Source organism: Sciurus vulgaris, assembly GCF_902686455.1.
Source record: "Sciurus vulgaris genome assembly, chromosome: 5".
Taxonomy (NCBI): Eukaryota; Metazoa; Chordata; class Mammalia; order Rodentia; family Sciuridae; genus Sciurus; species Sciurus vulgaris.
Genome location: NC_136465.1, coordinates 39,339,811 through 39,355,658, shown reverse-complemented (window position 1 = coordinate 39,355,658; position 15,848 = coordinate 39,339,811). Strand labels below are relative to the sequence as shown.

At 34.8% G+C, this 15,848-nt stretch overlaps 1 protein-coding gene across 7 annotated transcripts in view; it reads left to right on the top strand.

Annotated features, from left to right (window-relative positions):
- The window catches only part of FAT1 (FAT atypical cadherin 1), a 125,973-nt gene that overhangs the window by 74,582 nt on the left and 35,543 nt on the right, over positions 1–15,848 (top strand). For all 7 annotated transcript variants that reach the window (XR_013764143.1, XM_079142335.1, XM_079142337.1 and 4 more), the window contains 6 exons: positions 1,673–1,734; positions 2,914–3,237; positions 3,596–3,806; positions 5,801–5,940; positions 10,535–10,810; positions 10,936–11,146. Coding sequence is in view for 6 of the 7 variants with exons in the window: in XM_079142335.1 (XP_078998461.1) it covers positions 1,673–1,734; positions 2,914–3,237; positions 3,596–3,806; positions 5,801–5,940; positions 10,535–10,810; positions 10,936–11,146 (1,224 nt within the window). In the remaining variant the exon portion in view is untranslated. The remainder of the gene's footprint in view (positions 1–1,672; positions 1,735–2,913; positions 3,238–3,595; positions 3,807–5,800; positions 5,941–10,534; positions 10,811–10,935; positions 11,147–15,848) is intronic.

The window sequence follows — 15,848 nt, the reverse complement described above, 5'->3', positions numbered from 1 at the left end:
TTGGTAATAAATTTTTGATGGGCACATTAGGACAATTAGGTTGGATTTATTTCTTGCCATTTCTCAACTGCTTAAATCTACAATAAATGGGATGTGGTAGCACGTGCCTGTAGTCCTACTAGAGAGGCTGAGGCTGGAGGATTTCAAGTTTGAGACCATTCTTGATAATTTAGTGAGACCCTTTGTCTTAAAATTAAAAAAAAAAAAAAAAAAAATATATATATATATATATATATACACACAAAAAACTGAGGAGACTAGGAATGTAGGTAAAAGCACCAGAAGGATTTTATCCCCAATTTGTGTGTGTGTGTGTGGGGGGGGGGGGGGGGGGAGGAAATGTGAGAGTAGACGTTTGAAGGAGAAAAAAAAGAAATTAACTCAAAAGTTTTTGCTACATCGAACAACAATGTTGTGCTCTTATGCAATGTGAAATATATTCCTTGAGTCCATTTTAATCTGTAAGTATGGTTTAGGGAATAATTCCAGGGTCTAGCTACAGTATAGTATTTTGTTGTTTTTGTTGAAAAGAGAATACTACTTCATTGAGTTGTGGGGAATATAATATTGATTGAAATCCTTAGTAATTATTTAAGGGAAAAGAACACCAAATTGAATGAGAGAACAAATCTTTTCATTTCCAAATTAGAGAAACATTTTGAATAGCCTTTAATTGGCAGTTCTGTGCAACTAGCTAATAAGAAAAAATGAATTAAAAAGATAAGGTCAAGTCTTAAATATGGATTATTCAAAATGTTTCCTTGTGGGATGCTTGGCAGGAGAGTTCCTCTAGCTCTAGCAGCTGTCTTGCCACATAGGATTTACCTGATCTTCAGTTCTAATGTGCACATCTGCTCCACATGTTTCTGGCTCTTAACACCATTTCTAGCAAATGTTTAGGCACTAGGGGAATCCAACTTGCATTTTTGGTGAAGCATACAATACAATTTTAATGGTCTTCTAGGTTACAATATATTTTGATAGCTTATCAAACAGGAATTGAATTTCTGCAGAGAAGTTGAAACTTAAAAGATGTTCTAGTTTGGTAGAATAATCAAAAAAATAAAATAGTATGTAGAATTTCTTTGAGAATTGTTTCTCTGCTTTTACTAGAAATTAAATGGCTCTTGTTTGAAACATGTGACCTGGAAAATTCCATTATATAATAATTTTTCATTTTTGAGGGTAGAGTGACTCAAAGGTAATACGTTACAGTAACATTGTTTCCTAATAGTTCTTTTTAATATAGAAGTTATTTTCACCAATTCTGTTATTGATGGAGCTGCTAGAGATGAGGGTGAAGATGAAATCCTAGGCAAATTCATCTTACTTTAAAATTTTTTTTTTTTTTTGGTGGTAAAATGTCTCTTGCAATTACCAAAAAATAAAAACATATAACTGATTTGAGTGTTTATTTTATTTTTTTCTTAATGTTACTGTCATTTATCCAATGTGTCCCAAAACCATTAAAGTAATAAAGTGTAAAGTATGTTGTTATTAACAAATAAAACAATCAGTCATATCTGGAACTTTAATTTCTTTACCAGTCTCTTTTTTTTTTCCTTAGGAAGATGTTAAAAATTTGCTCAGATTTTTTATAAGAGTATGGTTTCAGTTATAATTTGTAATTGATATTATTTGTGAGGATTAATAAAGTCTTATCATTTTGTAGGCCTTATTACAACAACATCAAGAAAACTAGACCGAGAACAGCAAGATGAACACATATTAGAAGTAAGCACTTTTTAAATTTTTAAAATATTTGTAACCCTAAATATCTTCAGGAAAAAAAAAAAAAGATCTTGCTTCCAGTAACCAGTATTCATAGCCTCACCATCTTAGCGAGGCCCTAGGCAACTTAGTTGAGTCCCTGTGTCAAAAGAAAAAATAAAAAGGGCTGGGGATATAGCTCCATGGTAAAGCACCCCTTTAAGCCATAGTAGTTTAAAAAAAGAAAAAGAAAAAAACTCTTGACAAGTACCATCAGGATGTATTCACACTTATAAATTCAATTTAAAACTACCAAATTTCAAAGAGGAAATAATTTCATGGAAAACTTTATCTACATTAGCATTTTTAATATTTTAGTAATTAATTTGGAAGGAGATGTTGGTGTAGGTGAGGAGAGAATAATTATTACCAAGGTCATTACTTTTAAGCCATTTACTGCCATAAACATGAACTTTTAATGGTGAAATTGACTCATGCGTGTAGAAACAGTTACCAGTGTGCAGTCTTTAAGAATCTCTGATCTTTATCCTTAAACTTAATACATGGGTAATTTACATAAAGTGGAAGTTACTTTACATTGCTATTACTGAAAACATTAAATTGGTCTTACATTTAAATGTTTACATCCACCTTCCTAAACATTAAAGACTTCTATATAAGAAAATAGCCGAACAAAATAATGATTATCAGTATTTAAATGTGTAATTCTTTGCATATACTTTAAAATGATGCTTCAGCATATTTTACTGATTAAGCTTAAAAATGACAGTATTTTAATGTAGTATTATGGAGAATTTATGTTTAAGCGTACAGTCTTTAAAGAGGACTCTAAATATGTAAAGCAGAATCTTTATGTATCTCTTCCATGACCTAAAAATATGAAGTATCTGGTTTTCTTAACATTTGGTAAAGTAATCTTTAGAGCTATAGTAGGGCAAGGAAACAGTGAGAGGTAGCATATGTTTCTTATTCATTACCTGGCTCCCCTGCCCTTATGTCTAAAGTTGGGAAAAGTTGCCCTTGATGCCTTACAGTGTTGTCAGAACGAGAAAAGATGGTATGGACCATATTGCTATGTGACCTGTAGAAGTTTATATAAATGGTGATTCTCAGTAGGAAGAAGATATTTACTTTTTATATATCTTAAAAACATTTATCGATCTGTTACCTTTAAAAAAACAGGTTACTGTGACCGACAATGGTACTCCCCCTAGATCAACCATTGCAAGAGTAATTGTGAAAATCCTTGATGAAAATGACAACAAGCCTCAGTTCCTGCAGAAGTTCTACAAAATCAGACTCCCAGAACGGGAAAAACCAGAAAGAAACTCCAAACGAGAGCCTCTGTATCGTGTTGTAGCTACAGATAAAGATGAAGGTCCCAACGCAGAAATCTCCTACAGCATCGAGGATGGAAATGAGCTTGGCAAATTTTTTATTGAACCCAAAACTGGAATGGTTTCATCCAAAAAGTTCTCTGCAGCTGGAGAATATGATATTCTTTCAGTGAGTTCAGTTCAGACCATAGTCTCTGAACTTTTTAAATTCTTTGGCTATGAATCTAGTCTCTTATAACTTCATCTGTGTTTGGTAAATAACTTCAGTGTTTGTGACCTAATAATAGGCAGTGCTTTATAATATTTGGGAAGTGCAGGATTATTTTTTCTTTGCCTTTTCAACTTTCATTCCAGTTGCCTATTAATGTTGAGTATGGTCAAGAAGTAGTTACTCTTTTCTTCAAGCATTAAACATGTGGCATATTCAGATACAAATATTAAGTGTTTGATGGCTCAGTTTAAGACAACCAGTCTGTTTCAGTTATGGAATATATCTTGTGTTTTTGTCCTCTGTTTATATTTTATAGATTAAGGCAGTCGATAATGGTCGCCCTCAAAAGTCATCAACTACTAGACTTCATATTGAATGGATCTCCAAACCCAAACCATCCCTGGAGCCGATTTCATTTGAAGAACCATTTTTTACCTTCACTGTAATGGAAAGTGATCCAGTTGCTCATATGATTGGAATGCTATCTGTTGAGCCTGCAGGCATTCCCCTTTGGTTTGATATCATTGGTAAGAATTGCTTATCATGTTCAGTGTCCTTGTATGGGTTACACTGAGGGGTAACTTGTATATAGTTTTCTGATTTTTGCATGTATCTCACAATTTAAAATCAGAATAAGATCTATGGGTAGAGAATTTGCTTTAAACTAATCTCTTGATCAGGGAGTTACAGAGAAAACTAAATGTTTTAATTATGCATACACATATATAACACATTATTTTTAATAAATATGATTAGAATGTTTAAAGTCGCTGCTTAGGTGACTGTCACATGTCAGTGTTGAATATGTATGCTTACAAATTTTGATTTGAATAACTAAAAATTATAGTGACAGCTATAGTTTTATTTTAGGCATTTTAGTTTTTTCCACCTTATTTTTAGTAGGAGGTAGGTTCCATTAGATTAAGTAGCCTTTTTACAAAATTTACATGCGAAACCCAATTCTTTTTTGTTATTTCATTTAGTTCTCATGTAGAATATAATATCTTATTCAACATACTTTTTTAAAGTATACATTACACTTTGACCTCTTAGATCTTTTCATTCTGTTTTTTCGTACTATTTTAATTACAGGCCTATTTAAAATCAAAAGTATGTGATTTTATTTGATGAATCAAAAGTATTTGATTCATCTCTAGTTGGCTCTTCATATTCCTCTTCCCTCTTCCCCACCTTAGCTACATTACCTCCAGATGCTCTTTTAGAAAGTTGGAATGGGTGGAGCATAAGCTACAAGGATCACAGGGTACATGTGATACAGGCTTTCCTCTTCAAATTCACACTACACAGTTGGTTTATTTTCCCCAATTTGGGGCATTCTGTGAAAGGGTTAATTAACCACACCTCTGAAATCATTATAGATTAATAGAAAAAATTATTTTCATGGTTAACTATAATTAAAATAGTTTGTTTACTTTCTCTGAATTTATGCCACATTTTCAGATTAACAGGATGCTGTTGTGCAGTATCTGACTTCACTGTTCAATGCGTGCTGTGTATGGAACTGGTTTGATGATTGTTCTTCTTGTTCTTTGCTTGCTTTCCATGCTTGCTTGCTTCTTTTGGCTGTGCCAGGAGATACACTTGCTAGAGAAGTTTTTTACATCTTTCAGATGACTTGTGACCTGAACTGTACAGCAGAAGGTATCTGCTGAGATCACATAATTTGCTTCAGATTATGAGATCTAAAATAAAACCATTAATTTTTCTGAGAACATTCTTATTTCCAGTGATTATTTTTCATTACTGTTCTTTTCATAGTGTGCACATGGTCACCCATTCCAATTGCAAACATGTCGTCTTTCAGTCATCCCTAGATCCTTAGGTTTCACTTAAGACCTTACGTGTGTATATGTTGTTTTGGTTTTTGGTTAGATGTAATAGCAGAAACTCGTCATGGCCATTTGCCTTTATTTTCATCTCATCAATTTAAATGAATCTCAAGTGCAATGGATTTAAGGAGAGTTTGACTTAGAATATAATTGGGATTTATTTGGGTAGTATTAGGACATAAAATTTTGTTTCAAATAGCTAAGTCTGATTAGATTTAACTATCACTATTTTTTCAGGGTTAACACTTGTTTTTAATTTTTTTTAAGTCAATATGTTGAAAATATAAGGTTTTTTTTAATAATTAAGCTTTTAGAAGAATAGTGATGTGTTCATATAGCCACTGATATAAGTTAATATTCAAACCTCTGAAAAATAAATTGAAATTGGTTTATTGGCAATATTAGCAGTTTTTCTGTTTACAAAGTTGGTTTCTCATTTTCTCTCAATTAATGGTTTCCTTGACAATTAGGGTTCAATTTTGCCTTAAGAGCATTATCTTTCTAATTGGTCAATCTTTTGTTGCCTTTCAAAATACTTGCTCCTTGGAATCACTTTGATGATTTGGAATCTTTTTTCACTGATATTTAGTATTAGGATGCCACAATATAAAAGACAGATTTTCATTCTGTGACTTGTTTTTGACTCTTCTTTTTGTCCTAATTTAAATTAGGTGGCAACTATGATAGTCACTTTGATGTTGACAAGGGATCTGGAACCATCATTGTTGCCAAACCTCTTGATGCAGAACAAAAATCAAACTATAACCTGACAGTTGAGGCCACGGACGGAACAAGCATCATCCATACTCAGGTAAGTGAATTACTAATGATGTATTCATCAGAGGATGGCTGAGATAATGTTCTAATTTCAGGGCCCACAGACAGTAGGAGCAGCTGATTTTGCCTTTTGAGGTTCCAAAGTCAAAAGTTAGTATGTCGTTGCTGTTTATACACATACACAACAAGAATCTCAATTTAGAGAAGGAAAATTAACTGCAATCCCAGTTTGGGTTTTGCATGTGATTAAGCAGTTCAGAAAATTGTACTGAAGACTTAAAACTGAACCACACTCTGTTATGGCATCAAAATCCCCTTAATTTTATATTCATGTCTGAACTATATTAACATAAAGTGTGTCACTATAGTGGATGAAGTGTACAAGTCATTTTCATGAAAGCCAATTAAAGTGATTAATTTGTCTTTTTAAATCACTTTTGTCCCCCTTGGCTAACAACTAGAGCTGTGTAAAAATTACTGATTAAATTATTCTAAGAATTCTAAGCTCTTTAACAGCATTGTTCACTCCTATCTGATGATTAAGAGATGTCCAGATTGCTGGACTTTCAAACTTAAACATTAAATGCTTATAAATTAAATTTTCTTACTAATTTTCTTTGATTCTCATTAGAGTTGTGGGAGATGTATAAAAGGAGTCTTCCTGGATGAGTAATCATTGTGGGGTCTCAGGAGGAGGCATCAAGTCATTCATTTATTCATTTAACTAATATTTGTTGAACATTTGTTATGTGCCAGGTACTGTAGTGTAAGCTAAATAATGGGAAGCAACAGGCAAAACTCCTGCTGCCTTAGAGCTCACATTAGGATGTTAGAAATCATATACAAGACTTTTATATGATGGATATGTCCTTAAAAACCAGAAGTTAAAAGTTAGAGAACAGAATGCTTCTGGATTCCAGTTTTCTATCTTTAGATTATATTATTTTACATCTTAAATGAGATAGATAATCTGCCCATCATTGTTGCACTAAAGAATAATCGTGGTCTGTTGTATTTCAATTAATAAGTAGGTAGATCATTTAAAGTCAGTTGTAAAATTATTTTATTCCTTTCTCCAAATATTTGTGCCTTTAAATTTATGTAAAATTAATATTGTTTGCTATACTCTAAGCTTTGGGGGTCATTTTGAGACTTCCAGCTAAAAGTTATATTGTAGTATTAAAGTTACAGTTTTCTCAGTGACTCTTATTCTGGAGGCGAGAAGAATCAGTTTCCTCTCTTTGTAAATAACCCCCTAATGTTAAACTTCAGAGCCTAACAGTGAGAATCAAAAATAGTAATAAATCTAGTAGGGTAATTCAGAGAGAAAAGTTTAACACATTTGACTATGTATGGTCCAGTTTACATGATTAACTGGAAATCTGTTAAGAGAAACTTAATAAACAGTAAGTCACTTAATATATATGCAAATAATTACCAATTACATCTTGCACCCAAATTGTATTTTTAGTTAGTACAGTTGAATGCTTAGTAATGGAATATTATGTTCATTGACTAAAATTCCTATAAAACTCAGGAAATATATTGTAATTTTTTTCTTCTTATATTCCAATTCTTCATATATACTTCTGTAACTTATTTAAAGTCATTTTCAGAGGGTCTTGATGATAACCTAATGAATTGCTGGCAGGGAAACATAGAATGGGAGAGAATAGTTACATAGTCTAGGTTGACCCGTCATGGTGTGGGACAAAGGGAACAATCAGTAATTAGGTTTAGATTTCTAGTCTGGAACTGAGAACAGAGCGATACAAATCTGGGAGAGAGCAGAGCAGCAGATACTACAGGAACACAGAAGTTTGAACAGTTCTGATAAGCCACTGCAACTCAGCAAGATAGATTTGGATTTGTTGGTAAAACTCAAGAACCAACACAGCAGGTTTTTTGTACCCAGGCCAGTAGCTGCAAATGCCAGATTTTAGAAGGTTTAGGAGAACATTAGAAAGCATTGTCTTTCATGCATGGTTCATCCTCACTGGAAATGGGCCCTGTCCATGCCAGTGTTATGCTGAAACAACTCTCCTTCTCTCCTTGCTTTCCTGTCCTGCCATTTTCTGTTTAGGATACTGACCAGCATTAATTTGACTCTTTTGCTTTAATTTATCTTTTTTGTCTTTCAAGGTAATTTAGCAAATTCAGCCAACTTTTTAAATTTCTTTCTTTCCTTGAAACAGCTTTGCTTTCATGCTTTCTTTCGCTTTCTCTTGATCATGAACATTGCATACTCTGGAGCAGGCAACTTGGTTTGAATCTCATCCCTGCCTCTTGCTCTTATCCATGTGCAAGCTCTTACCCTCTCTGCTTGCATTTTCTCATCTGGAAAATGGGCATAGGGTTAATCACCCTTAACATTTTTGTAAGGATTAAGTGAAATGGCACATAAGAGTCCTTGCTCTTAAAGCTCTTAAAACCTGTCATCCAGTAAGTACTTAGGGTAGCTGCTGCCTATCAGAACTGGTGCAGGCTCTTGTCAGTTGCCCTATGCACAAACTTGATTTACCTTCCTACCTGCATTCTCTTTCCTTTCTATTCATCTTGTGCTGCCTGCTACTAGAAGGGTATACCTGACTGAGCAGAGGAGGAAAAGGTGGATTTCTTCTGATCAGTAGATTCAGAGCATACAGGATGTATAGTTCTCTAGCCTTAGCTCAGGAGCAAGGTGCTGTGTGTTCAGTGCTAGTCTCATCTCTTGCCTTCATGCCTTTGACCAAACTCTTCCCAGTATACATTTACCTACCAACCTAAAACCTACTCAAGCAAAATTTTACCTTATTCTTAAGAGTTTTCTGAATATCTCAGCCACTCTCAGGACTCTTAAAAACTTACATGATAATGTATGGAACATAGTGCAAGACATTGCCCAGTGAGTTTGAAAACTTCATGAGGGAATGACCTACTGCACACTTGTTTTACACCCTCAGTTCTGTGTAGCAAGTGCTGAGCACAGAAGTGTCTAAAGAATATGTTTTAGCAACCTTATTAAGTTTTAACTTCCAGCTCTTTCTGTTTAATAGTGATTAATTGATCTTGGAGCAGGATTAAACATCTCTCCCCAATACCTACTCCATGGTAAAAAAAAAAAAAAAAAATTAAGTTCACTTGGAAATGAATATGTTATGATTTGATTTGTAGAAATTACCTTTATATCTGGGCATGGTGGCACAGGCCTGTAATCCCAGCATCTCGGGAGGCTGAAGGAGGAGGATCATGAGTTCAAAGCCAGCCTAAAAACTCAGCGAGGCTCTAAGCAACTCAGCGAGGCCCTGTCTCTAAATAAAATATAAATAAAATAGACTGGGATGTGGCTCAGTGGTTAAGTGCCCCTGAGTTCAATCCCTGGTCCAAAAAAAAAAAAAAAAAAAAAATTACCTTTAGCCATGCCTTTGGTTTATCTTTGACAGTTATAAGTGAGGTATTTATAGTTTTAAATGTTTGCATAACTTCCTTTTAAAATCTTTCTGTTGTTTGATAAATGTATTTAATAATATTTATGTAAAATTTAGTGTTAAAAACCTGTCATTGATGTTGTAGCATTCTGTTAAAACACTGCTGTGGTTTTATGGAAAGGTCTCTAGTCACATGCCTCCACCAGTGCGGTTAACAGTTTTACCTGTGCTAGGACTTTGACCTTCTGACCACTTGGACTAGCAAACCCTTTTGTTCTGAAGGAGTCATTTAGATTTCTTGTTAATAAACTGTCTTTTGTGATTGGTGCTGATTTCTATGCCTTATCCATATACGTCTTTCCATTCTGAAAATTAATCCTTTTACTGTCAAAGTAAAATTTGTTGTCATTTTTAAATTTACCTTAGAGCTAAGTTTTTTAACATTGACTCTTTTTTCTCCAAAACTTTTGTTTTTTATTGATATACTTAACACAGTTTTCCTTTCAATCTATTTAAACTGATTTTAGGAAATAAACATATATATTCATTATATCTAGGTCTTCAAGTTAAAAAATAGAAAGACTTAAAACTTTTTTTTTTTTTGGTGGTGCTAGGAATCAAACTCAGAGCCTTATGCTTGCTAGGCAGATTTTCTATCACTAAATCCCATCCCGGCCCTAAAACCATTTCAATTTTTTTTTTTTTTTTTAATGTTTAAAATCTTAACAGGAATTTGGAGTCTCAGATTAGAATGAGAAATTTATATAGCAAAACTGTCTGTCACTCCCCTCAGTAAATTAGTAGTTACAGACTCAAATCTAGTGTAGAAAGTGAGTCTTCTGTAAATCCTGACAAAGTAAATTGTCTGCTCTTGTTCCATGAGTAATTACAAAGGTTTTCTGTGTGGACATCTAAGTTATATTGTCTATATTTCATAAAGAAATGTTAAATGTGAACATCATTGTGTCTCCAAAGTCAGTTTCAAGAATTTAGGAAGGTTTTATTTTCTTATTCAATATTTTAAATGAGTAATGTATCAGTGAGAAGATTTAAGGATATTTTTGATTCTAGATTTTTGTTGCTTTTGTTTCTCTTATTTATATTACATTTTGTTAAAATAACAGATTTTTTCAATGTATGTGTGGTATTTTTGTCTAGATTCTTTAAATATTAAAACTTAATTATTAGTAATATGTGAGCCATTTTTGTCATTCATTATAGGTTTTCATCAAAGTAATAGATACAAATGACCATCGTCCCCAGTTTTCTACATCAAAATATGAAGTTGTTATTCCTGAAGATACAGTGCCAGAAACAGAAATTTTGCAAATCAGTGCTGTGGATAAGGATGAGAAAAATAAACTAATCTATACTCTGCAGAGTAGTATAGACCCACTGAGTCTCAAGAAATTTCGTCTTGATCCTGCAACTGGCTCTCTCTGTACTTCTGAAAAACTGGATCACGAAGCCGTTCACCAGCACGTTCTTACAGTCATGGTAGGCATCTCCTTGTTCTGCCTGCATATAGCTCCTTAAAGGTTTCCTGTGTTTGAGAATGATAGTGATTTTTAATCCATGTAAAGGAAAACTGCGACAGGATCGATAATGTGTTGTTCTTCTAGGTACGCGATCAAGATGTCCCTGTAAAACGCAACTTTGCAAGGATTGTCATTAATGTCAGTGACACAAATGACCATGCCCCGTGGTTCACCAGTTCTTCCTATGAAGGGCGGGTTTATGAGTCAGCAGCTGTGGGATCAGTCGTTCTGCAGGTTACAGCTCTCGACAAAGACAAAGGGAAAAATGCCGAAGTTCTCTACTCAATTGAATCAGGTATTTTTGGAGCATTCGATTTTAACTGTTAAAGCATATTTCTTTTATAAAATTAGTTCTAGGTATTGAAGCATTTCTGTGCATATCTTTAAAATTTGCTTGAATGAATCTTCAGCTACCATTTTACATGTTAGGAAAAGGGGATTTTTTTTTTTTCTTTTCCTTTTTTTTTTTTTAAATTTTAACAGTTCAGAAAGCAGAGATTGAGTTGTAATAAATTTGGGACCCAGCATTCTTAGAGAGTCACAATACTAGCATAATTCAAGACTGAGAAGTCCTGCAGGAAAGAAAACTTTATTTGACAATCCAGTATTTCTGAGATTATTTTAACTGCACAATCATTTTCTCTAAAATACTGGTTAACTACAAAACATTTAGGAAAAGGTTGGCCTTATAATTTAACATTTTACTTTTTAGAGAGTCTCCTCTTGTACAGAGTCTGAAATTCCATGATAGAGTGCTGATTCATCCCATTCTTTGGGGGTTAGTTCTCTTCTAAGTGTCTTCTACCTATCATCTTCCTTCTGGGGTTAGCTCCCCTCCATTATCTTAAACCCCCATGTTTCTTTAAAAATTGTGTCATGAGTGGAATTGGGTTGTTGCAGAGTAGGCCAGAGTTGGATCTGAGACTAGAAGAAATGTTGAAAGTGCTGAGATGCCTGCTGTTATGGGTCTGAGGGCTCCAGGGCCAGGAAGCCCAACTGGAACTGTGTACCTGGATGATTCTGGGTATAATCAGACAAAAGATCTAGGGACTTGCTGGTGATAACAAGGAGGATCATCAAGTAGTAGTCTTGGAAGAGTGAAATGTTTTTGTTCTCTCTTCTGTTTTATGCTGCGGTTCACTCACTCATTTATTTGTTCCATGGACTGATTGAGCTTATTTTAAGTGCCACATGTCATATTCATAGCATTGTGCTTGTGCTTGATAGGTAATAGGTTACCGTTGGTCCACATAGTCCCAGAAGATTTCTCCTCTAGAGCATGTGATTGCACAGTTAGAAATGGCATTGCTTTGGGACTTCCCTTCTCAAGCCACATACTCTTAAGTGGCAGAATATTGAGAAGGTGGTTTGGTTTTCCACCTTCCTCAGTGCCATTGTTAGTACAAGAAATACTGTCTCTTTCATTCTTGTCTTTGTAATAGTTTTAGAGAATTAAAATCTTGCACTTTTTTTTTTTTTTTTTTTAATTTCTGCTGTTGTTAAGTCCAGAGCTCTACCTATTTAGAAGTGGTCTCTCCTAGGCATTAGATTCCATAGTGCATAGATTATCTATAGATCATAAAATCAAAATCTGAGTAAATGGAGAATAATTTTAACAAAATACTTACTCATCTACTTTATGTGCTGAAACTATTCTTATTTCTTTACATATTTGAAATTTGTTTCCCTTAAAATAACTGAATTGAGTTCATTATTCACAAATAAGATTTTATATACTGCCTGTGATTTCAGTGTTGAAATACTTTGTAGTATAGTTAGTGCCTTGAATAAAGTATTTTTCCACTGGTTCAGAAATTTAGTAGTTAGAAAAACAGTACATTCCATTTGTGCATGCCTGAGCATTTCAATAAAGTAATTTTGTCATAGACAAACTGGCTGGGTTCATGTAGGAGAAAATGTTAAACTTTCCCTTAGCTTTCACATAATTTTCAACAACTGGGTGGTTAAAATATGATTGTTGGTGTCTGAGTAAAGGCATGTGCATTCTTCAAATGCTTGTAATGACTGATGGGATTAGTAATTTGGTATTCTAAGAATGGAACTCTTATCTCCCCTCAAAGAATAGATAGTACCAATGGGCTATTCTAATGTGGAATTAGAGCTTTTAATATGTTTTTATACTTTTGGTAATAAAGTCTTGCTAAACAATTACTTTTTAGGAAACCACTACCAGGAAAATGCAGTAGAATTGTATATATGTACATCTGTTGGTATGGTATGAACTATAAAATGTTCTTACTGCCTTTTATTTAGCAGTTTATTCATAATCAGCTGCTTCTAATTTGTATCAGATTACATTTAATAAAGTTCAAAAAACTAGTTATAAATTCCATCTATAACACTGTATGTTTAATTAGCAGCAATTTATTGAGTAAAAGGTTTAGTCTGATTAGGAGTCTTTAGGGAAAAAGGAATTTAATTAAAAGATATTTTCAGTATTGGTTGGGTTATGCACTAGAAACACATCAGTGCTATACTGAGCTGTGTGGTGTTTTCTTCTCTTTAGGTTATTTTGAAAAGTAGATTATTAGCACAATACTACTATTGTTATGACACCTGGAAATATGCTTAGTAAATACATTTATTGATTCAAATTGTCTCTCTTCTCCAAGATTAGGTTAAATGTAATTGTAGTGAAATTTGGTAAAGATTGCCTTTCTTTGATCAGGCCCTCACTGAACATCTGCAGCATGTCAATCACGGGAAGAAACAGATTCTCCTGCACATCTCCGTTACTTGCTCTGTGGGGAGATACATAATATAGTGGTAGCTATAGAGCACAAATGGGCATGTTTGTCCAGATAATTTCCCTGTTTAAAGACAGAGAACAATTTAAAGTTAAAATATTTCAACTAAAGTGAATTACTAAGCCCTCAGCTGAGTATGAACTTTGTCTACTTGCTGCCTTACTCGTTGTTTCATAAATACCATATGTATCTTCAGTGCTGGCAAATGTAACTGTTAGTTATACACCAGTCAGCAGCCCTTACTGTTTTACCACAAAAATATGTTGCTTTTCCCTCTGTATATCTATCTGATGCTTTCTGCCTGTGTGTGTGTGTGTGTGTGTGTGTGTGTGTGTGAGAGAGAGAGAGAGAGAGAGAGAGAGACTGAGATCCATACATTAAATCACTGGCTAGGTTCCTGTTGAACCTTCTTTATATCAGTGACAAACAGAGCTATCTTTTTTAAAGTCAAGTTACCCCAGATGATAAAGGATTTTTTTAAATTTCCCATGGCAGAAAAAAGCAAGGTTGTCATATATATGGTAGAGAAAGCTGATAAAGAACAGAAATCACTGTACTAAATAGGGAGGTCAAGGGAGGCCTCACTGTCACACTCTGTAAGCAGGACCATTCAGGTAAAACCTGAATGAACGAGTAAATAAATGAGTGGAGAAGATTGAGAACAGCTAGGGAAGGCTGTTCTGGGAGAGGATGCACCAAATGCAAATGAGATAAGAGTGTGCCTTCCTGATGGAAGAGCAAAGAAGGCACTGGTGTTGCTGGACACTGGGAACAAGCTGTGCAGAAAGTAGTGCATTGTGGCCCCCCTAGCCACTTTAGTACCCAGAGTGTCAATTAATTCTTTCATTTGAAGGCTTGCCTATTTGAAGCTTTATTAGCATAATAAAATTTCACTATAGAAAATAAGAGAAAGACATTCTGTGGGTGAATATATACTTTGGCAAGTGAGGTGCTTTCTAAGTACAGACAGGGAAGTCTGAGGGGTGGAGCAGGCAGCTGCCAGAGGTTACCGTGTTCTCTCAGGTCCCTGCAGGCAGTCTGTCACAATTTTGGAAGATAAAGGTGATGTACAGGGTAGAATGAGAAAAGCATCCCTGAGTTCTAATGACTGCTTAAAAGTCATTGAGAGAGAACTTGGGATCATTGACCCATTTAAATAGAGACAGGCCGGATATTAGTGTCTGAGCAGCCTGGCAGAGGCTGCAGGACCCCATCCTTGGGCCAGAGTTCAGCCCAGAGCTCCAGGACCTAGAGAAGCCTGGGCCTCCTTCCTGTTGCAGACTGAGGCACTGCCTTGGGGCCTGGACGCAGAGCCAGGCAGACTTAATGAAAACCAGGCTGAGTCTGGCCTCAAAAAATTGTCATGGAGTTTTGGAAAACATATTAAAGGAAGGAAATGAAGACTGTAGAGGAAGTGTTTATTGTTAATGATGTGGAGAAAGAAGTGCTGGACTAATTCCCTGGTTTGCACATCACACCAAGCGGTTCTGGTCTGTGAAGTACCATACTGATGGCAAACCTAGAGGAAAAAGAATTTGAGGAGGGCAGTTAAGTGGCAAGCGAACTTTGTTTTGGGGAAATGTAATAGTTCTTTTGGGGAGAATAAATTTAGGACTCTAAATTCTGCATCTTTGTTTATGAAACTGAAAAGACACAAAGGGCTCACAAATAGGATCTATCCTAAATACCTTCATACTGCCTTTGTCTATTCAGAAAGGCCACAAAGAACTGCTGGTTTCTTGAAAAGACACAAAACTATGGAATTTTGTGAAGTTGAGGTGATACCTAAATCTATCTATATAGTATAGCCTGGAAAGGTTCAAAGAAAAGCAAGCAAATCAATCTACCCTACTAGTTTCTCAGCTGTAGCACTATTGACATTTTGGACCAGAAAATTCTTGTCTTGGGGGTCTGTCCTGTGCATGGTAGGATGTTTAGCAGCATGCCTGGTCTCTACCACCAGATGCAGGTAGTACTCTTTTCCTCCAAGTTGGGAGAATCCAAAGTGTCTCCAGACATTGTCAGATGTCTTCCTGGAAACAAAATTGCCCATAGTTGAGAACCACTGACTAGAAGATAAATTGGCCTGAAAAGGGTTAAGGAACTATTGAATCTTTAAAACCTGTAAAGTAGGGTGGGTTACACAAAATATCCCTCGGTTCCCCAAATATTGAAAATAAAGGACAACCCTCTCGAATCTTGATGTAAATTTTCTTAGTGAATTGAAAT